The sequence below is a fragment of the Camelina sativa genome, chromosome 11 (genome assembly GCF_000633955.1).
Source record: "Camelina sativa cultivar DH55 chromosome 11, Cs, whole genome shotgun sequence".
In the NCBI taxonomy this organism is placed as follows: Eukaryota; Viridiplantae; Streptophyta; class Magnoliopsida; order Brassicales; family Brassicaceae; genus Camelina; species Camelina sativa.
In genome coordinates, this window is record NC_025695.1 from 44,696,994 (window position 1) to 44,719,289 (window position 22,296).

Sequence of the window (22,296 nt, forward strand, 5' to 3'; positions counted from 1 at the left end):
GCCATTATTAGAGGTTTTGGTAGAGTCGGTTCACAAATAGTCTTTTATTATTTTTCGTCGCAATCTCAACTTTTCTTTTTCTCTACTCCAAAGATCTCTCCCGAGAATGGCTTCTGCTGCTGTTGAGACGATGGTTCTTGACCCTAAAGCATCACCGGCCTTGATGGATCTGTCAACCGCCGACGAAGAAGATCTCTATGGCCGCCTGAAATCGCTTGAACGTCAACTGGAGTTCACCGATATCCAAGAGGAGTATGTAAAAGACGAGCAAAAGAATCTCAAACGAGAGCTGTTACGGGCACAAGAGGAGGTCAAACGTATTCAATCCGTGCCCCTCGTGATTGGTCAGTTCATGGAGATGGTAGATCAGAACAACGGCATCGTCGGATCTACTACCGGCTCCAATTACTATGTCAGAATTCTCAGCACAATTAACAGAGAGCTTCTCAAGCCTTCTGCTTCCGTCGCTCTTCACCGTCACTCCAACGCCCTTGTTGATGTATTGCCCCCTGAGGCTGACTCTAGCATCTCCCTTCTCAGCCAATCTGAGAAGCCTGACGTCTCCTACAATGTAAAGTTTCCTCCTTTTTCAAATCTCTACCCTGTTTTCTAAATTAAAGTTAGGGTTTTTTTTGAAACAATCATTGGTTCTTATGTGGTGCTTTGTGATTTTGTGTAGGATATTGGAGGATGCGATATTCAGAAACAGGAAATTCGTGAAGCTGTTGAATTGCCTCTTACCCACCACGAGCTTTACAAACAGATTGGTATTGACCCACCACGCGGTGTTTTGCTCTATGGACCTCCTGGTACTGGGAAGACTATGTTGGCTAAGGCTGTTGCTAATCACACAACGGCTGCCTTCATTAGGGTTGTTGGTTCCGAGTTTGTACAAAAGTACCTCGGCGAGGTATTAAAAATTATACCTTTCTTGAATGTTTATGGTCCTCTGTTATTGAGGCGGTTCTGTTTGGTGTTTAACTGAATTTTTTAATTGCAGGGACCTCGTATGGTTCGTGATGTCTTCCGTCTTGCCAAGGAGAATGCTCCAGCTATCATCTTCATTGATGAGGTAGATGCCATTGCTACAGCTAGGTTTGATGCTCAAACAGGAGCCGATAGGGAAGTTCAGCGTATTCTAATGGAACTTCTTAATCAGGTGAGAACAGGAAACAAATAAGTGTATCTTGTTATCTTCCTAGGATGTTTTGATTCAGAGCTTATGCTGTAGAATAATGAATTTGAGTTGTGTCCTTAACTTGTTGTGTTGAATTATGTAGATGGATGGATTTGACCAGACCGTGAATGTCAAGGTCATCATGGCAACCAACAGGGCAGACACTCTAGATCCTGCCCTCTTGCGTCCTGGGAGACTCGATCGTAAGATTGAGTTCCCCCTTCCTGATAGACGTCAAAAAAGGCTTGTTTTCCAGGCAAGTTAATTACTGCACATATTTAACTAATTAAATAGAATTGAAACCAAATGTCTTTGTTTGAGAATAAAGTTTGGCTGATATCTTAGTTCTGTCTTACTGACTGATTTTTCCTTTTGTGTAGGTATGCACCTCCAAAATGAATCTCAGTGATGAGGTTGACTTGGAAGACTATGTTTCACGACCTGATAAAATTAGCGCTGCTGAGGTTAGTTTATTTTCCTTACTATTCTATGCTTCCGTTATCATGATACATGCTCCATTATCTGGTTTACGACCTAATGATGTTATTGAACATGTGCACTTGAGCGTACGCCTAATTATTACTGTTTCAATCATTATGTATGGATGTTAGCTGAGCTGTTTGTACATCATTGTCCTGAACTGAATTGTTGGTAATCCTAAAAGGATTGCATGATCGATCCTTAATATTGTGGTTAGGCAGTAATATGGTTTGATTATCTTAATCTTGTGGTAATTTTCATTGAAATTGATCCTAAAAGGATTGCATAAAAGTCCTTATGATGATAGATACTAAATAACACACAATTTCGTTTTTATGTTGAACAATGCAGATAGCCGCAATCTGCCAGGAAGCTGGTATGCATGCGGTACGAAAGAACAGATATGTGATACTACCGAAGGATTTCGAGAAGGGATACCGCGCAAATGTTAAGAAGCCAGACACGGACTTTGAGTTTTACAAGTGAAGAGATAGCAGATTATGGCTGTTTTTTCAATTCCAGTGTGTTTTGAATGTTATTTATAGACATGTAATCAAATTTGCAGTTAAATTATGAACTAAGTTACATCTCTAATTTGTTGAACTCTAGTTCACATGGGTTTGTGTTTAGTCTGTCAGCTTCTTAATGTTCTAAATGTATAAGTAAAACGGGAGATGGTGTCCTTAGAATTGACAGAGCATGGAACAAGAGAAAGCTGGTAATAATTATTATGTCTTTGTATGATTAAAAAGGAAAAAAAATAAATAGTGTTAAATATATAAATGGTTGATATCAGAAGGAGCACGCTGCACGACTCAATGCAGGAAAGTTCACACATCAATAATGCCCAAATGTGTTGGATCTTGTTTAGGAGTTGGTAGATGATGAGATGACCAGATTTACTTTACATAGTATCCGCAAATCAAGAGAGAATAGTATAGCTGGAGTGGTTGATCAGGTAAGAACTATTACCATATCCAAATTGATTATTACTCTGCAAATAAAAATTAGGCAATCTTTTTAGGAACAACCGAACAAGATGGTTTTTGTTTTAACGTATTTGTCATTTTGCTATCTCTAAGGAATCTTAAGCTTGGTCAATCTCACTGGGTCTCCGCACTTGCGTTTGTTGCGGTATTAACACACTAATATGATTTGTTCTTAAGACTCCTTTTCAAGTCTGTCTTACACTTAACAAGTACGCTACTTTTTTGTTTAACTTCACCACACACTCTCTCTTCATATCTTCCGCCTTCCTTTTCTTCTTTCGTCTTTCTGCTTCTCCATCACTTCCACTAGTCCCCACTCCCCCACACACATTGCTTTTTCTTCTTTCTATTCTTTCACCATTTTCAAGATTGTCTTGTCTTATGGTCCGCTCAAAACAGTAGAATACAGAGGTCTGAGTGCTCCACCTGCATCAGTTCTTCCTCCTCTTGCTGAGTTCTTCAATGCCCACAATTTTCTTACTTTGCTAGCTTGCCTCTTTACTCTCAGGTTTGTCTCTCTTTCTTCTTCTTCTTTTGGGGTTTTTTTATTTCTTTTGAACTTTCCGTAATTGTCTGTCTCGTTGTTGGGAATTATACTTAAAATCACCATTTTCTCCGGCTAAGTGGGTAGGAAAGTTTTGGAGACTTTACATACAGTCTAGTGACGTGGTGTATCAGTTCCAATTTGTTTGTTCAACAACTCTGGTGAAATCAGACACTCCAAAAACTCATCTTTATTTTACTTAGTGACATTGTCCACATGATGGCCTGACCTCTGCTTCTTTCTCTAGTGACATATCTTTTGACAAAAGGAGTCTGCTTTTCTTTGCACATCAAAGTAATTTTGTGTTAAAGTTTGGCTCTTTAGCTTCATTCCTTTTGCTTTCTTTTTTTTTTTGCTAGATGCTTCAATCTCTTATCTTAGCCTCTTGGATTGTTTAATCTCTCAATGATAAAGATAAAGATAGGCAATGGCATACTTTTTCTTGAAGATCTAACTAGCATTTTTATTTGTATTTTCTCCTCATCTGTTGTTTTTTTGTATAACTGATATGCTTTTAGAACCGAATATTAGTTATCAACTTTCAATGTTGTGATCCAATCTTGAAATTGTCTCGTCTACGCTTGCTTGACCAGCTCCTTAGAGATACCTGATTAGCTTTCTTGGGTGCTGCAATACTGGTTTGTGTGGTGGAAGTCATTGCTCATCATCTTCTCCTTTTCTTTTGAAGCAGGAGGCTAGGAAGTCATGCTGATGATGCTGCAGCTCTATTTTCAGTTTTATGTTGGTCCAGTATTTACCTTGAGACGCTCCAAGGGGTTCTTGTCTGCTTGTCTTGTCTCTTTCTTGTTTGTCACAACTACTTTCTGCTCAACTGCTACTGCGGACTTGAACTCGGATAGGCAAGCTCTTCTTGCTTTTGCTGCTTCTGTTCCTCATCTTAGAAGACTCAACTGGAATTCCACTAACCAAATCTGCAAATCATGGTTTGGCGTCACCTGCACCTCTGATGGTACACGTGTTCTTGCCCTCCGTCTCCCTGGAATTGGGCTCTTGGGACCAATCCCTCCAAACACACTTGGTAAACTAGAATCACTCAAGATTCTCAGTTTGAGATCAAACCTCCTCAGTGGTAACCTTCCTCCTGACATTCACTCTCTCCCTTCACTAGATTACATCTATCTCCAACATAACAACTTCTCCGGTGAGGTTCCTCCCTTTGTGTCCCCACAGCTCAATATCCTAGATCTCTCATTTAACTCTTTCACCGGGAAGATACCTGAAACTTTCCAAAAGCTGAAGCAATTGACAGGGTTGAGCCTCCAAAATAACAAACTTTCTGGACCAATACCTAGTCTTCATACTGTAAGCCTAAGACGTTTAAACTTGAGCAACAATCATCTAAATGGTTCAATACCATCTGGACTTGGTGGGTTTCCCAGTTCATCATTTTCTGGAAACACATTGTTATGTGGACTTCCTCTGCAACCCTGTACCGCTCCCTCTCGCCCTCCTTCTCTTACCCCGTCCATCTCCTCGCCTCCAATGCCCCCGTTTCCTCACAAAGAAGGTTCGAAAAGGAAACTACATGTAACCACTATCATTCTTATAGCAGCTGGAGGGGCTGCCCTGCTGCTGTTAGTCACTGTGATTATCTTGTGTTGCTGTATCAAGAAAAAGGACAAGAGGGAAGACAGCATCGTAAAAGCAAAGACTTTGACTGAGAAAGCAAAGCAAGAATTTGGAAGTGGGGTGCAAGAACCCGAAAAGAATAAGCTGGTGTTCTTTAATGGCTGCTCCTATAACTTTGATCTGGAGGATTTATTGAGGGCATCAGCGGAAGTACTAGGAAAGGGTAGCTATGGGACAGCATACAAGGCTGTCTTAGAGGAATCCACAACTGTTGTGGTAAAAAGGTTGAAGGAAGTGGCAGCTGGAAAGAGGGAGTTTGAACAACAGATGGAGATTATCAGTCGGGTTGGGAACCATCCTAGCGTGGTGCCCCTCCGTGCATATTATTACTCCAAAGATGAGAAGCTCATGGTTTATGATTATTACCCTGCTGGTAACTTATCATCACTCCTCCACGGTTAGTCTCCTTCCTATCTTCGTTTAATGGTTTATAAATACCTTGTTGGGTTACTTGAGAATATGTTGATTTTGATGCCATGACAGGTAACCGGGGAAGTGAGAAAGTGCCTGTTGACTGGGACTCCAGAATAAAAATAACTCTATCAGCTGCAAAAGGTATAGCTCATCTCCATGCAGTTGGAGGTCCAAAGTTCAGTCATGGAAACATAAAGTCCTCAAATGTGATTATGAAACAAGAGACCGATGCGTGCATTTCTGATTTTGGACTGACCCCTCTGATGGCTGTGCCCATTGCTCCAATGAGGGGCGCAGGCTACCGCGCACCAGAAGTAATAGAAACAAGAAAACACACGCATAAATCCGATGTTTACAGTTTCGGTGTACTTATACTCGAGATGTTGACTGGGAAGTCTCCAATACAGTCACCAAGCCGAGATGACATGGTTGATCTCCCCAGGTGGGTACAGTCAGTGGTGAGAGAGGAATGGACAAGCGAGGTTTTTGATGTTGAGCTGATGAGGTTCCAGAACATTGAAGAAGAAATGGTACAGATGCTGCAGATTGCTATGGCATGTGTAGCTCAAATGCCTGAGGTACGACCAACCATGGATGATGTTGTTAGAATGATTGAAGAGATACGAGTTTCAGACTCTGAGACCACCCGGCCATCTTCAGATGACAATAGCAAACCCAAGGACTCCAACGTTCAAGTTCAAATCACCCCTTGAGATATCTCATTTCCCTTTTATCAATGCTTTTGAGTTTGTATGCCTTTTTAGGCTTTTCTGTTGATTGTTTGGATATATCACTCGCCTGATTAGTGATACCGCAGTTGGAGGCGCGTGTGACCTTTACATAGCAATTATTGTAGGCTCCTTTCTCTGTGTCTCATGATATATATGAATATGATCAAGTTTTATGCAAGTATTTATCAAAAAGTTTGAGAAGTTCCAGAGAGATACAAAAGAGGAATTAGGAAGAGAGAGAGGAGGCTGCTTGAAGGAGGAATTGATTGAGTTCTTGAGGTTGGGAGAAAAACGCAGAGTGATCACTTTCTTGAAGAAGGAAGGTCTGAGAAGGAGGCCACAGGGCCAACATTAAGTCTTGGAGATGTGGTTGGAACAAATGGTCCTTGCCTGTCTTCACGTACACCCTTGGGATTTTTTCAGTCTCTGGAGCTTCTGGAATTCCCATTATGCCTACGAATGCCATGACAGGGGCTGGACGCAGAAGCGTGGTAGCCAGTGTGTAATCCTGATCATACATGAATGGATGAATTAAGTAAGATTCTCTAAAAAGTTGTTGAGGCAGAGATGATTATAAAAGAGTAGATCAGGACAAACCTCCATGGGGCTCTCGTTGTAAAACTTGTCCCTAACGTACTCAGGTTTCATCATGATGCTTGTTGGGATGTTTTGGGGTCCATTTCCAAAAGTAAAGTCCCATATCTTCTCAGCTTCCTTCTCTATCAATCCCGAACAAATCTTCATTACATTTTTGAGACTATCGGGAATCAAAGCACCGGGTTTGACCATGGCTGCTGCGACGTAAACAGCCAAAGAAACTTTGGAAGGAAAGAGGCACATGGCAGCCGTCATGCTCCCTCCTCCAACACTATGGCTCACAAGAATGACCTTTTGATCGATGGGAAGTTGGGAGAGGAAAGCGTAGAGAGGCTCGTCGTACTCATCCAAAGAGGTGACAGTGTTTGGATCAGTTTGGTTGATCCCAGCGCCCTTGAGGTCAATGCAGGTGGCCTTATGTCCATTCTCCCTCAGTGAATTGGCAAGCTTGTACCAACACCATCCTCCATGCCCTGCACCGTGCACAAACACAAAATGATGCTCATGCTCGCTCATCTTTATTTTGTTATTTTGCTTCTCATACATTACATTCCTTACACTATCTTTTTGTAGTTAGTGTGATATTTGTGTATGGCTGTAATGTGTTCATCATCATGTTCTTTGAATGAACGATGTAGAAGGCAAGCTCCCAAACTCACAAAGATTACATTCTTCTCCAACGTCTCATCTAAAAAAGATTGTCCTCATTCCTTAACTCTGCTCTCTGGAGGCCCATACACATCTTCTATGCCAAGTCACAAGAGGGCCCAAATCAAGATAGGCAACATATATTTTTCACTTTTTATGTTCTTACAACTTTTATTTATTTATTTTAGAGAAATATTTACATGTTTTCTGTTTTGAACTGAGATTCACTCCTTCAACTCATGACTCCACCACCACTGACACTTCTTCTTTTCTACGCTATAATTTTTTGTTTTTTTTTAGATTTATAGTTTTCAAAAATTACATCAAAATAAATCGTGAAATTGAAATAAACCAACTCAACTTCTATCTAATTCTTTTCTTTCTAACATAAAAATATATATTAATGAACCTAGATATTGTAGTTACAAATCTACTTTGCTTAAAAAAAAATCTACTTTGCTTAATTTTTATTATCTGATAGTCTGATACTTAAGTGATTTGTGTAAAAGTTACAAATCCTATGGGGGTGTATTCAACTTAGCATTTTAAGTGATTTGTGTAAAAGTTACAAATCATATGTTATTCAATCATGGATTTTAGAAAGTCTCCTGAAATCCATTGTTATTGAACTGATGATTTAAAAATCTACTTTAAAATCCACTGTTATTCAAAACAATTTGTGGATTTGGATTTTAATAAGTTTTAGGAATTCTAGAAAATTTGAGAGGATTTGTTTAGTTAAAAATTGAGAGGATTTGTTTAGTTAAAAATACAGAAATCCAAATCCCATGGTTTTAGGTGGGATTTGAAAGAATTTTACTATAAATCATATCAACTTCCCTAAAATCTATCAAAATTCCAAATTTTCTAAATCTCATATAATCCTCCAAAATCATAGTTTCAATACACCCCCTTACTATATGATATTAGCTATTTGCAAGATAATATTCTCTATTTGTATTATCTATCAAATCGAGTAGTCTTAATAACATTTGCTGAAAATAGTCTGCTGGTGAAAATTTTAAATGTAAATCAGGTGTTGACACAATTCGATAAAGAATGTAATTTTAAATCTAAGTCGCTAACACATTTGCGAAATAATGTTCTTAATTTGTGTTTACATCATTTTCACATATCTTAAAGATATCTCACTAATTAAGAAATGTAATTGTATATTTACTTTTTTGGTCAACATATGTAACTTATATGAATAAATTGATCATATAGAATTACATATTAAATGCATTAAAATTTTGAATTGAAAAGCTAGAGAAGTGGAGCGCCACAAAAAAAAGAATGAAAAGTTGATAGATAGTGTTGGCCTCTAACAAAGGTCTTTAGACCAACACGCAACAAACACTAATACCGCGGATTACTCCTATCTGCCTAAAACCCTCAAAGTCTTCCCATTGAATGATCACATATAGAAAGAACAAAAGCCATTTCAATGAATACATAATCTTGATGTTTTTTGACTGCATGAATGAATGAACCTTTCTAGTATGCGGAATGGTAACAGAAACTAATCGAGAGAGAAATGGTCATGACGGCCATTAATCTTATGAATGGTCGGTTTGATTAGTGGGGAAAGAGAGGTCAATGACTCTCTCTCTCACTCCACGTGGACACAGTTGGAATTAGTCCCCAAATCAACATATTTTAATTACAGAGAGACAACCGAATCACTTGGCCACGTTGAAATTGCTAAGCACTAGTTAAGACTTGTTCCGCAATATCTGTCTTAAAGGTAAGTGTATAAATTCATATTGACTATATTTTATTTTTTTTGATTTTCTTTTCTCTTTTCATTCTAAAACGCTTTCATCTCCCTCTACCTCATTCTTTCTAACTTCCATCATCATCATCCTCCATCTTCTACTTCTTCTTCTCAGGTTCTCTTTTTTGTCCTTTACTGTGTGTTAAGTTTTGTCATGATTCTCTCTGAACAGTTTCCGATCCTTTTTTTCTTTTTCTTTTTTTTGGGATTAGCGAAAAAATAAAAATACCGACGTTTTTGTTATTATTTGTCTGACAGACAGAATCTGTAGGATATTTATTTGTCTTGTAAAAGTAGTTTTTTTTTTTTTTTTCTTTTTTTTTTTTTTTGTCAAATAGTCTCATGATTGTCTCTTGTGTGTTTCCAGCTTCTCATTAGGGTCCATTGATTTTTGCAGCCATGGATTATGATCTGGTACATTACATACCAACCAAAAGAAAAAATCTTTTTGTCTTTTTTTCATACTAAAAACAATCGAAATTCTCATTCTTGATTCTGGGTTTTTTTTTTCTTTTGTGTTTGTTGTTGGGCAGGTTCGTTCCAAGAAGAGTATCAAACGAGCAGAATCCACCAAATCAAATCCATGGTGGTGGGATAGTCATATCGGTCTCAAAAATTCAAAGTGGCTTGAGAATAATCTCGATGGTGAGTCCATTCTCGCATTGTGTGTCATTTTCATGTGAAAAATATCTCATNTAGAAAGAACAAAAGCCATTTCAATGAATACATAATCTTGATGTTTTTTGACTGCATGAATGAATGAACCTTTCTAGTATGCGGAATGGTAACAGAAACTAATCGAGAGAGAAATGGTCATGACGGCCATTAATCTTATGAATGGTCGGTTTGATTAGTGGGGAAAGAGAGGTCAATGACTCTNTGGGGAGTTGAGAAAAAGCTCTACTTTAGAGCTTCAGTCACAGAGCTCTGGCCTTTCAGACATCTCTGCCTCCGAGCTCACTGCTGTCTGGACCTCTAATGATCTCAATAGGTTAGGCCGTCCCCCTTCTGGACGACGTGCTCCTGGTTTTGAATACTTCCTTGGCAATGGAGGACTCCCCTCTGATCTTTATCACAAAGATGGAGATGATTCTGCTTCCATTACTGATTCTGAACTCGAATCTGATGATTCTTCTGTGACTAATTACCCTGGTTATGTGAGTATTGGCTCTGATTTTCAGTCCCTGAGCAAGAGGATTATGGATCTTGAGAATGAGCTACGTGATGCCAAAGAGAGACTTAGGATGCAACTCGAAGGGAACACCGAGTGTTTGTTGCCGAGGGTGAAAAGTGAGAGTAAATTTGTTGATTTCCCTGCAAAACTTGCTGCTTGTGAGCAAGAACTGAGAGATGCAAATGACAAGTTACAGAATTCAGAAGACCAAATTTATATGTTAAGGAGTCAGCTTGCAAGATATTTGCCATCTGAGTTGGATGATGAACAAGGTGAAGAAGAGGCAGCTTCAACTCAAGACATGGACATTGAGACTTTGTCTGAAGAGCTGAGAATTACAAGCCTGAGGCTTCGGGAGGCAGAGAAACAAAACGGCATCATGAGAAAAGAAGTCGAGAAAAGCAAGTCTGACGACGCAAAACTCAAGAGTCTCCAAGATATGTATGAGTCAGCGCAGAAAGAAACTGCAGCATGGAAAAGCAAGGCTAGTGCAGATAAAAGAGAGGTAGTGAAGCTGCTGGATAGAATCTCCATGTTGAAATCGAGTTTAGCTGGTAGAGATCACGAGATCAGGGATTTAAAGACAGCAGTGTCTGATGCAGAGGAAAAGATTTTTCCAGAAAAGGCACAGGTCAAAGCCGAAATATCGAAGCTGTTGGAGGAGAAAAGACACCGCGATGACCAGTTCAAAGAGCTGGAAGCCCAAGTGCGTTATCTTGAAGATGAGATAAGAAGGGTGACCAATGAGAAACTAGAAGAGGAGGAAAGGCTTAAGGGGGTAATCGAGGTGCTGAAACTGGAAAAGGCGGAGAAAGAGAGATGCATAGAAACGTTAAGCAAAAAGGTAAGCGAGCTAGAGTCAGAGATAAGTCGGCTTGGATGCGAAATAAAAGCAAGATGCGATAAGACAATGGAGATGGAGAAGGAGGTGGAGAAGCAGAGGAGGGAACTAGAAGAAGTAGCAGAAGAGAAGAGGGAAGTGATAAGACAACTCTGTTTTTCACTAGACTACTGCAGAGACGAGTGTAAGAGACTACGCATAGCCTTTTCAGGTCATCGACCAGCAAGACCATCATCCATTCTTGCTTCTTAATTCTTTTGTATAGTATTATACACTTTTGTAACTTTTGTTGGTGATACTTTTTCACATATAGGGAGCTGTTTTGAGATTGGTTTGAAACAAAAAAAGCTCATAAGATTTGTGAACAATTTGTGTTTGACATTAGATATGCATTATCTAGTTTTGAGTTCTGGAACTGGAATAAAGCAAAGGTTCGTTTCAAGCGTTTACAAATACTGCTGTATATGACTTTTGGAGCATTGCTCAAGTAAAAATCACATACAGATGCATGTAAATAAGAAGAAAGAGTTTCATTCTCTTATTCTGAACATATCATTATAGGTAATGTGGGTGTGCTCTGTACAGCTAACAACCCGGAAGAGAATGCTTACTTGAGATGTTCAACGTCCTGCAAAAATCAAACTTCCCCAGGAAGCATAGTATCTACCGGACCAAGATCACAGTAGGCGATGCCCTGAAACACACATCCATGAAGCAACTAAGGTTAGCTTCTATTAAAATGGTTTTTGTTTCAATAGACAAGACAGATACATACCTCTCCAGTGAGGTGTGCAACACATCTCTTCTCAGCCAACAGTTCCGCTTCTGACTGCAATATTTTTATGTCTCAGTTAAACTTCAGGCATCTAGATACAAAACCCGAAAAGGACTAATCTCTAAGAAAGCTATACCTTGGCGATTCGTTTACGAAGATAGTCATCAATTTCTACATCCTTGACAAGTTCATAATCTCCATCTCCCTAGAAACCAACACAATTTTGAGACTTGCCACAAGAAAAAGCTTTTAAGAATAAGGATAGAACATACCTTTGACCGGCATGGCATGCTGAAGACGAGGCCCTCTTCAATACCATAGGGATTTCCATCCGTGTACACCTAATAAGATTACATTAACACAACCCTATAAAAATTTGAACCACTCTACCTTGTTGTTATCCAAATAAGTGTAAAAGAAGATATACCCCAGTTGAAAACCAATCACCCTCAGGAGTAGGAGTTACAAGAGACTTTATAGCATCAACAATGGAAACAGCAGTAGAAGCAGCAGAAGATCGACCCCATTTCTGAATTAATAACCCACCTCTCTGTATAACAAACGTAAACTTACTCAGCCACAAGTCATACCTCATTTCAAAAATAATTTTAAGATCAGAGGGAACGGCATCTTACCTTCTGCACACTCTCAGTGAATCCCTCTTCTAACCATTTGTGATCTGTAATAACCTCCTTCACAGGCACGCCATTAATTCTGGCATTTAAGAAGTCTGGCACCTGATTCACCTCTAAAACAATAAGAGAAACATCCCAAGATATAGAAAGAAAAATAGTTGACATTAGAGCAAGATAAGCCAAACCTGAGTCGTGGAGTGATTACCCCATATGGTCATATTAGACACTTTGTCGTAGAAGACGCCGGCTTTAAGAGCAAGCTGAAATATGGAATTGCCAATCAATGTATGCATTATACTGTATATGTTTGTGTGTGTGTGTTGAAATATAAGGTACCTGGCATTTGGCCCGATTCTCGTCCAACCTGGTGAGGGCATGGAAATTCTTTGCAGGAATGTTAGGAGCATTTTTTAGACAAATCAAGGCGCTGAAAAAGAGAACATAAAATAAGAAAACTTTACTAAAGATGGTGGATGTTGACTGAGCCATGAAGAAGAAATGTAACTTACTTGGTGTTGCAAGGGTTTCCCACAACAAGGACCTTAACATCAGGAGAAGCAACTTTGTTGAGAGCTTTGCCCTGCTCAGCAAAGATTTGGCCATTGATGTCCAACAAGTCAGCACGTTCCATTCCAGGGCCTCGAGGTTTTGCACCAATGAGAATAGCCCACTCCACATCTTGGAACACTTCATATGGATCAGTTCCAATATCAACTTCTCTCAACAAGGGGAACAAAGAATCCTCCAGCTCCATTGCAACACCTTCGAGAGCTTGGATTGATCTCTCTGATCCTAGCAGTTTCAAAGCAATGGGTTGATCTGGACCAAACACTGCACCTGAAGCAAGCTACACACTCGGAAAAACCAAAGTTACATTAGATAAATAAGACCAATGATTGGTTAACCTTATCCTATGAAACAGTGATTTTCGAGAAGGATTAACTTACTTTGAAGAGAAGATGGTTTGAAATCATCCCTGCAGCACCTGAAACTGCAATATTGATTAACTTCTTCCATGATTTTGTTTGTTCTTCCTGCAAACACACACACACACACACACATTTGATTAAGTACTATCATCTCCATGTGAAGTCTCCAAACTCGAGTCTCAAGATAAGGTTTTTATTATTAAAAAAACAGTAATAGGGTTAGTAAGGTACAGCTTTAAGATCATAGGTGAGGCAGAAAACTCCATAACACTCTTTCTTCGTCTTCACCAATCCATTTTCTTGAACCGCAACAGGGGCTTGGCTACTTTTTATCACAAATTCACAAAAAGCATCTAAGATCAGATAAGTTCGAGAAACGTAGATGCTTTTACAGAGAGAATAAATGATTAGGAGTGTGAAAGCGACTTACTTCTGAGAAACGGAGCAAGAGATTTTGGAGTTTGGAGCTGTGTTGAGAGGTGGAAGAAGAAGGTGGCGAAAGTGGTTTGAAAGATGCAATTTTGAAGAGAGACGAAGCCGAGACGAAGAGTTGAGAAAAGTCGACGTCTTTTGGGGGGCTGAGAGCTCTGCCATGGCCATTATCGCAGAGACAACAGATTGTGATAGTGAGATATCAGAACTTGGCACCACAGAGAGAGAGAGAGAGAGAGAGAGAGAGAGCGCGCCAAGCGACACAGAGTAAGAAAAAGAGGATTGGGGAATCTGTGGATAAGGCTCAACTCTTGACACTTGTCACTCTTCTGACAATCCACACCGTTTATCTTCTTTGACTTTAAGCCCAATTAAAAGGCCCATTAACAGGCCCAATTTTACTAATCGGAGAGCTTTGTTTTTTTCGTCTTCTCCGGCGACATTGCATCCGCTGGAACAAAACAAAAAGGTTTCAACTTTGATCGAAAATGGAAGTCTTTGACAATTGGGTTGCCGAGTTTTTCATTCGTCGTCAACACAATCCTAGGGTTTTACCTACTAAACTGATCTCGGCGCTGCAATTGGGAGATTCCTCCGACTGCTTAAAGCTAAAGATATCTTCCGTTTTGCGGGATATCTCCAATTCGTTGATCCGAGGTGCGATCGACGAGGGAACGCTTGATCTTCTCGAGGTTCTTGAGAAGCTTCTGTTGCAGCAACACTCGTTACTTATGGAGTCTCACAAGTCTGCTTATTGCTGGACGGCTGCTGAGTGCACGCTTAGATTCATGTGGCCACTGATTGCTTCCGATGGGTTTTTCACCGAGGCTCTTGAGAGGATATGGACGAAGAGGATTGGGGTTTTGAAGGAGAGAGGAAGCGATTTGGTGAGCCGTGATTTGTTGAAGTGGGAGACTGATTTGAAGAAGGCCCTTGAGGATCCTGAGCTCTATCAGCGGATTCGTGAGACTAATATTAGGTACACTGCCATTACCTTTCTCACTCAGCTTCTCAAAGAGCAGTGGGCATTACTTGGGATTTCATCTCTTGAATCAGTGGTCCAAAGGAGGTTTCTTAAGCGCAAGGCTGATAACGTAGAGGACGATATTGTTGACAAAAGAGGGAATACAAATGCTGCTGCTGAATGCACGAGGCGTTTAGAGAGTGATACTATTGATAACGCTAACGAGCCGCGTGGTGAGAGTGGGGACGGGAATGGGAACAATAGAGAAAACGATAATGATGTTGAAGGAGTGGGGTGTCTGGTAAATGAGAAACATGCTTCAGAGGAGGAGCAGACAGTGGGTGCACAAGAACAGTTTTATGAGCCAAGTCTTGATAAGGGAGACAAAACGGTTGCTCGAGAACTGAAGGATTATCTGTTAGAGATTCAAGGACAGATCGACCCTTCCACTAGGCAAAGGGAAGAACCTAACAATGCAATTGATCACTCGGTAAATGTTACTCCTCCGCCTACTCGGCTGAATAGGACTGGCACAGGTGGTCAAGACCATAATGAAGCACCGGTAAGTGATCGTTTATTTTACCTCAAGATGTTTTCTAAAAGTCTTGTCCTTTAGTTCATGAAGTTATGGCTTAATTGTGAAGCAACAGGATAATGTAAATGAGAAAGGTTCGGGTAGTCAGGGAACATGGTCTGGCAGAGTTCGGCCTCGTCTACCAACCCCAGTACCTCTGAATGTATCTCCATTGAAGAAGGGCGGATTGGCAAAATCCCATGTCAGAAGGCCAAAGAAATTCTGGACGCATGAAGAAGTGGAAGCTCTGAGGGAAGGAGTAAAAGAGTATGGAAACACTCTTTGCCTAGTCCCGTACTCTATTATCAATTTTCAATAGTGATACATCTTAGACCTCGTTAAGATAATAGCTCTGTCATTTTGTTGTTGGTGTGCAGGTATGGTAAATCATGGAAAGATATAAAGAATGGAAACCCTGCGGTTTTTGCGGAGAGGACAGAGGTGAGCATGTATTTTTAACTTTCATACTCGCCATTTTCTTGAACAAGATATATGCAAAGTGTGAGTGATATAAATGTTGTATAACTTGGTAGGTGGATTTGAAGGATAAATGGAGGAACTTAGTCGGTGGGTAGAGGTAACATCCTTTGTGAATTTTGTGCTATGGGTTTTCAAATGCTGTGGAGTTATTGCCTTTGTGACATATCAACTGTAAAGAACATGGTGGAGAAAGGGCCATTTCACACGTTGTGTGGTGAATGGTAATGATGAATGAGCAGAATATATTGATATGCTCGTGGGAAAAATTCTGGCTGCAACCTCTGTAGTCAGTGTCAAACTTATACAGCTTTTCTTGTTTCGGATATATTCCACCCTTTATCTTCAATTTCCTACCATTCTTCTCTCTCTCCTTTTCCACGTGTCAACTAACATCTAAACCAGAACAAAACTGTAGTCAAATATGCAGATCATAACCACTTAGATTTATGAGATAGCCTATAAACATTTGGACCCTCCTTAGATATTGCCTGTTAACATTCAGAACCTCCTTAGATACAAATCAAAGATGATGAGAGCTCTTATGAACATATCTATTGATTTAATGCATATTTGTTGTGTGTGTTATTAGTTTACTACAGAACCCTGAACTCCTTGAGGGCTGAAGGAAGTCGCCGCGAACAAAAAAAAAAAACAAATTGTTCAACGGTGATGTCACGATCACTTTATTCTCTACAACTTCTTGTCATGTTCCCCACTTCTGTTCTGACTTTTCCCCTTTTCTTTGTTGTTTTATTTTTGTTAACCTCAATCTTTTTTGGATTGCTTGTGTCCACCAAACTAATTATTGGTTCGTTTGAAAATCTAGCAGTTTCCTCAAGAAATAAAACTCCTTCCTCCCTATATCACATTCCCCTGAAAACATACTTTCTCAACGCTTATCCTCTTTGCAATTGTATTTGTGGCTCACAAAATAAATCAAGGCATCTTTTTTTATTTTTTTTTTCTCCTATTTAGCTTACTTAGCCATGTGTTTAAAAAATGTGGTACACGTTTGATGATTTCTTTCATGCTGTGGCTTGAGCATCTTTTATTGGAAGCAAGATTTGTCAATTGGATTTTTAGAAATATATTATATGTTTTTTACAATTGGGTCAATAAAAATAGATATACATATGATTTTTATAATATATGTGATGCAAGCAAGGTTAAGGCAATTGTCTTTATTCATTTTATCCCAAATGGGGTGATTGACGCCAAAGACTGTTAAACATATTTTATGCTGACGCTTCTCATAATGAAGTAAGAGAAGAAGTAAATAGGAAGACTTTTGGCCACCAGAGATATCTCTGAGTTATAGAAACGAAAGTCTGTGCTCTCAAAACATTTCTGGGATCATCAATCAGGTTTTGGTCAACCATGAATATAAATCAAGTTTCAGAGTATGTTGAAACTGATCCGACTGGCCGCTACGGACGTGTAAGTATGCAGACAGATTCTATGTTCATTGATCAAAACCTTTTTGTAACACTTTGTTCTATGTTGGAACAGTTTGCAGAGATTCTTGGAAGGGGAGCGATGAAGACAGTATACAAAGCAATCGACGAGAAGCTTGGAATAGAAGTAGCATGGAGCCAGGTGAAGCTGAAAGAGGTTCTGCGTTCCTCTGTTGATCTACAGAGGCTCTACTCCGAAGTTCATCTCCTCAGCACTCTCAACCACAAATCCATCATTCGTTTCTACACTTCCTGGATCGATGTTCACAATCATACTCTCAACTTTATCACCGAGTTGTTCACTTCTGGGACCCTCCGACAGTAATTTCTTTACACCTTTTCTTCTTTATAAAATTACTCATTTGTTGCTTTGTAATTCAGTTAGACCTCTTCTTCTGCCAAGATTATTACTCAGTTTTTTGCTTTGTATGACCCTGTCCTGTTCTTGTGCAGATACAAAAATAAGTACTTGCGGATAGATATCCGGGCAATCAAGTCCTGGGCTCGGCAGATCTTGGAAGGGCTTGTTTATCTCCATGGGCACGACCCTCCTGTTATACATAGAGACCTTAAGTGTGATAATATCTTTGTTAATGGGCATCTTGGACAAGTCAAAATTGGCGATCTTGGGCTTGCAAGAATGCTGCGGGATTGCCACTCTGCTCATAGTGTCATCGGTATGTTACAAAAATCGTTTGTCCTCACTTCTTGTCAAATTTATATGCTTATTATTATACCTCTTTGCGTAGGCACTCCGGAGTTCATGGCGCCAGAACTATATGAGGAGAACTATAATGAACTCATTGACGTATATTCCTTTGGTATGTGCTTTTTGGAGATGATCACCTCTGAGTTCCCGTATAGTGAGTGCAACAATCCAGCGCAAATTTACAAAAAAGTTGTTGCGGTATGTCTTCTGATCTGTGAGCATATAGATGAAGCTATCGGTTGAACCAGGCATGAGCCTTCTAATGTTGTCTTTCCAGGGAAAGCTACCAGGAGCCTTTTACAGAGTTGGAGACATCGAGGCACAGAGGTTCATTGGAAAATGTCTCGTGTCTGCCTCAAAGAGAGTATCAGCAAAAGAACTATTGCAAGATCCATTTCTTGCCTCTGATGAGTCCTGGATGGTGTATGCGAGTGGNAAATCAAGTTTCAGAGTATGTTGAAACTGATCCGACTGGCCGCTACGGACGTGTAAGTATGCAGACAGATTCTATGTTCATTGATCAAAACCTTTTTGTAACACTTTGTTCTATGTTGGAACAGNGTTGGATGATGATGATGAGTTAAGGACACAGATGTCCATCGCTGGGAAGCTAGGCGCTGAAGATAACAAAATCGATCTGGAAGTACAAATCGCATATGATAATGGTAAGAGGGAGTAATTTGATTAAGCTGGTCATTTGGTTATTCAGTCACATAATTGTTTGTTTCTTTCCAGGCCTGGCAAATAATGTGTTCTTTCCCTTTGACATCATGAATGATACTTCCATTGATGTTGCAAAGGAGATGGTAAAAGAACTCGAGATCATAGATTGGGAGCCAGTCGAGATTGCTAAAATGATTGATGGAACGATTTCTTCTTTGGTGCCTGGTTGGAGCTATGAGGAAGATGAAGAAACCTCTCATGATCATCATCGTCATCGCACCGAGCCTTTCCACTCTTCTTCCTCGCACTCGTCATCCTCCCAAGCTTCACTCTCTAACTACATGGCACGAGGCCTTCAAGATTGGGTACAAGGTATGGGAAAGTAACACCAGTCTCAACGTGCATAGTGTGACAGATGTTTATTATAAAAGTTTTTAAGATAAAATTTAAACTGCAGATGATTTACACGATGAGACGTATTCTCAGAGTTCTTCCCATTCAGGGTCTTATTCCAACCTCAACTACATAGCTGTTGATGAGCACAGCTCCCAGTCTCCTGCTATGAGCAGAACTCACAATTTGACGAGGTTTTGCCCAGAAGAAAGCTCTCATCTACAGTCAGGACAAGCCAACGTGTATGCAGCTTCCAGCTCAACTAACAGAAGATTGGCTTCAGACAACCGCACACTTACAAGGAACCGATCATTTGTAGACGTGCAGAGACAGTTACTACACCGGTCGCCAGGGGAAGAGGCTAGAAAGAAAAGATTGTTCAAAACTGTTGGAGACGTAGAAACAGTTGGGTTTCAGTCACCTTATGCGGTTTCACGGAAGCCACCGAGCTCAAGGCGCTAGCTTCTCCACTATTTTAATTCATGTAATATCTAAGTACATACTGTGAGAAACAAGTTTGCTGGTTCAAAAATGTAAAAAGTACATTGTGATTTAATAAAGTTGTGTTGGTTACAGAGAGAGTCTTTAAGGGAGGTGAGTCAACTGTAACCATGTTTTCTCGAAAGCCTTGATGATAACGACATGATACTCGCTTGAATTGAGTGAAAGATAGCATGCGAGAAGATCTTCCAGGTCTTTCTGTTCCCTCATCTTGTTCTCCACGATCATCTCAACCATGGACTCTCTGAAATCTTTCTCAGGATCCACCGAAGACAGAACTATCGCGAAGCTCTTTGCAATCCCCTTCTCCTTCTTCTTCCACTTGGCAGGGGACGTTCCTTCCTTTGTCTTCTTTCTCGCGATCTTGGGATAATTTGCCCGAATCTTTATCCGTGGAGAAGACCGTGCGTTCGGTTTCTTCAGTTTCTGCTGTTTCCTCAACTGAAAAGGTGGTTCCTTTACAGTCTCAACCCGAAGAGGACTTGAGTTTCGTGAGACTGAAGGATCTTCAGAAACATCATCCGGCTTCCCCACAAAGAGGTTGTCCTTGATGTCAACTGAATGCGGTTTAGGATCACGTGAAAAGCTACAGTTTTGGTCAGAAGGAGATGAGGCACGATCTGACGAGCTTTCAACGGCGGAATCAGAGATTACATTTGCAGAGGATGATGGTTTAGACCGATGGTTCCGAGAAGAGGTGAGAGAAACATGAGAATGGAGAGAAGAAGAGGAAGAAGAGAGCTTGAGCCTTGGGGAAGGCTTGTAAACGGTTTTACGTTTGATCTTTCTTTTGAAAGAAGAAGATTTAGGGGGAGAGTAATTGGGAGCTTGGGGATGAGCAGTGGAAGAGAGGCGACGAAGAGGGTCACGAAGCTTTCTTGAGGAAGAAGCATCAGAAGACGAGAGGTGTTTGGGAGAAGAATTAGGATGGTGTTTTCTGCTACTTCTTCTCATGCCTTTGAGCTTATAGAGCCATGAGTGAGGCATGATGTCTGAAAATCTGAACTTGTGAGTGCCCATTTTCTGATTCATCTCTTTCATTTTGAACTCTTGCTCAAGAAAAAGAAAGCAAAAGTAAAAGAGAAATTATAAAGGGGATAAAACGTAGAAGGTCCTTTCTATCTCATTTTTTCCTTATGGTTTGCGTCTTTGAGAAGAGAAGAAAAAAAGGTTAATCTAAAAGAAGTAATTTTTAATTTCCCTCCTAGACGCATTCAAAATTAGCTATGAGTGGCTTCCATGTCAAGACTAATTCCAAAAACAACAAAGCACTTCTTTTGTAATGGCAATCATTATCTTTCCCCAAAATCTCACCTCTCCTTTCAATCTGTTCTAGAAAAGTATTTATTTTAAAATAAAAAAAATAATAAGTAGAAGAAACCGTACGTCCTATGAAAAATATGATTAGGGTATACTGATGATCTATATTAACATTTTTGAAGTACATGTTGTGTTATGTCCTTTTAGTTTTTCTTAATTATTTTGTTTTATTTATAACATTAACCTCTATCAATTTCCTAAAACAACATTTCGTAGAAACTCAATTAATGGAACTATTTAAAACGACCTAATTTGATACGTTCATTGCCATAAATATCTTCACAACATCTATTAATCCCTACAGATTTTCCTAAAATAAAATTTGTAGAAAGTCAATTAATGGATCTATTTAAACCAACCTAATTTTAAACGTTTATTGTCATACAAAGGTTGAAAATATATATACATTCTGTTTGTTTCTAAAACAACTCTATGCATTAAATGATTAATCCCATAAAAATCTCAAAATCCATTTTAATAGATGTTTGGTTACTGTAGGACATATTCCGTTTTAATGACACAACATCATTTGAGTAACAAATTTAACATGCGGTGTATTGCGGGTTAAATAACCAAATATTGTTCTGCGGTGTATTGCGGGTTAAATAAGAGTGGGATTGGTGGAATTGGTGACACTTTTAGATGTGTACCAGAAGATAAATGTATTACTAGACTATACATATACCACACGGGTTAAAACCTTGAAAACACTACAAAAATCTATTGAATACTTAGATCAAATGCCTATAAAAATTTTTATTTTTAAAATTAATAAAATAATAATAAAATAACAAATAAATATAATATTAATTTTAAAATTTTAAAATTAAAAAGATTGTTCCGCGGGTTAAATCCTAGTTATACCGAAGATCAAAAATAAACCTCAGTCTAGGGTTTTGGACTTTTGTGGCTTGGCTTTAATCGGGTGGGCTTATTATACTAATGATTACTGATTAAATAGACTTGACATTGTTTAAAATCAAAATTTCACATTATTGTATTCCATTACAACCTAAGTAGTCTAGGGTATTCGTCTCTAAACTGTATATCGAAACCTAGCGGTCTTTCATCTAATACTTTTCCATGGCACTCAAGGAAGGCTCTGCATCCACCACCGATGTAATTTTCTTCCTTATATGTCTTTCTCTTCTCTTACTCAGTGACAGTGTTTACCCATAAACAAACAAAAAAAAAGAACTCCCCATGAATGGTTTCTTCACAATTTGACTGGACTGTTTCGGATTTTTTTTAGGTTGAAGCAGCCACGCAGACAAGTAACAAGTCGATTTTTTTTTTTTTTGATTGGAATCAAACATGCATATAAATACCGTTGTGTCAATCTTGTTTTTATTTATTATTATTATTATTATTTTGAAAAAGGCTTTTGTTTTTGTGTTTTTTGTTTTTTTGTGGGTTGTTGTTTGATTAAACCCATCGACATTTGA

General features: G+C 39.3%; 6 protein-coding genes, 1 long non-coding RNA gene and 2 pseudogenes across 13 annotated transcripts; 6 read left to right on the top strand and 3 right to left on the bottom strand.

Moving 5' to 3' along the window:
• Positions 28–2,303, top strand: LOC104726396 (26S protease regulatory subunit 6B homolog). The gene is made up of 6 exons (XM_010445246.2): positions 28–571; positions 680–910; positions 1,001–1,159; positions 1,281–1,433; positions 1,558–1,641; positions 2,009–2,303. Exons 1-6 carry the CDS (start codon positions 107–109, stop codon positions 2,141–2,143), a joined length of 1,227 nt encoding a protein of 408 aa, XP_010443548.1. The 5' UTR covers positions 28–106; the 3' UTR covers positions 2,144–2,303.
• On the top strand, positions 2,797–6,163 carry LOC104726398 (probable inactive receptor kinase At5g58300). 5 transcript variants are annotated; one of them, XM_010445249.2, is made up of 3 exons: positions 2,797–3,154; positions 3,882–5,237; positions 5,324–6,163. In XM_010445249.2, the coding sequence occupies exons 2-3, from the start codon at positions 3,896–3,898 to the stop codon at positions 5,965–5,967; spliced, it is 1,986 nt and encodes a 661-aa protein (XP_010443551.1). In that variant the 5' UTR covers positions 2,797–3,154; positions 3,882–3,895; the 3' UTR covers positions 5,968–6,163. The 5 variants fall into 5 exon arrangements, with proteins under 5 accessions (XP_010443551.1, XP_019088449.1, XP_010443553.1 ...); XM_019232904.1 differs by lacking the exon at positions 2,797–3,154 and adding an exon at positions 3,335–3,351; XM_010445251.2 differs by lacking the exon at positions 2,797–3,154 and adding an exon at positions 3,388–3,484.
• Positions 6,124–7,243, bottom strand: LOC104726397 (methylesterase 18-like). The gene is made up of 2 exons (XM_010445248.2): positions 6,583–7,243; positions 6,124–6,493 (listed from the first exon to the last, which is right to left on the bottom strand). Exons 1-2 carry the CDS (start codon positions 7,126–7,128, stop codon positions 6,212–6,214), a joined length of 828 nt encoding a protein of 275 aa, XP_010443550.1. The 5' UTR covers positions 7,129–7,243; the 3' UTR covers positions 6,124–6,211.
• On the top strand, positions 9,017–9,693 carry LOC104726399. Its single transcript, XR_758031.2, has 3 exons — positions 9,017–9,122; positions 9,375–9,421; positions 9,541–9,693. It is a non-coding gene; the product is annotated as an uncharacterized LOC104726399 (long non-coding RNA).
• On the top strand, positions 9,823–11,464 carry LOC104728969 (annotated as a pseudogene).
• Positions 11,411–14,061, bottom strand: LOC104726404 (malate dehydrogenase [NADP], chloroplastic). Of its 2 annotated transcripts, none has more exons than XM_010445258.2 (12): positions 13,792–14,061; positions 13,593–13,683; positions 13,380–13,466; positions 12,942–13,279; positions 12,769–12,859; positions 12,618–12,692; positions 12,433–12,534; positions 12,225–12,347; positions 12,070–12,138; positions 11,934–12,002; positions 11,798–11,851; positions 11,411–11,716 (listed from the first exon to the last, which is right to left on the bottom strand). In XM_010445258.2, the coding sequence occupies exons 1-12, from the start codon at positions 13,959–13,961 to the stop codon at positions 11,660–11,662; spliced, it is 1,326 nt and encodes a 441-aa protein (XP_010443560.1). In that variant the 5' UTR covers positions 13,962–14,061; the 3' UTR covers positions 11,411–11,659. The 2 variants fall into 2 exon arrangements, with proteins under 2 accessions (XP_010443560.1, XP_010443559.1); XM_010445257.2 differs by having other exon boundaries at positions 13,593–13,686; positions 13,792–14,059.
• LOC104726402 lies at positions 14,077–16,175 on the top strand. Of its 2 annotated transcripts, none has more exons than XM_010445256.2 (4): positions 14,077–15,319; positions 15,408–15,598; positions 15,709–15,772; positions 15,865–16,175. In XM_010445256.2, exons 1-4 carry the CDS (start codon positions 14,282–14,284, stop codon positions 15,904–15,906), a joined length of 1,335 nt encoding a protein of 444 aa, XP_010443558.1. In that variant the 5' UTR covers positions 14,077–14,281; the 3' UTR covers positions 15,907–16,175. The 2 variants fall into 2 exon arrangements, with proteins under 2 accessions (XP_010443558.1, XP_010443557.1); XM_010445255.2 differs by having other exon boundaries at positions 14,082–15,319; positions 15,402–15,598.
• Positions 16,277–19,603, top strand: LOC104726401 (annotated as a pseudogene).
• LOC104726400 (transcription repressor OFP3-like) lies at positions 19,602–20,693 on the bottom strand. The gene has a single exon (XM_010445252.1). It carries the CDS (start codon positions 20,570–20,572, stop codon positions 19,616–19,618), a length of 957 nt encoding a protein of 318 aa, XP_010443554.1. The 5' UTR covers positions 20,573–20,693; the 3' UTR covers positions 19,602–19,615.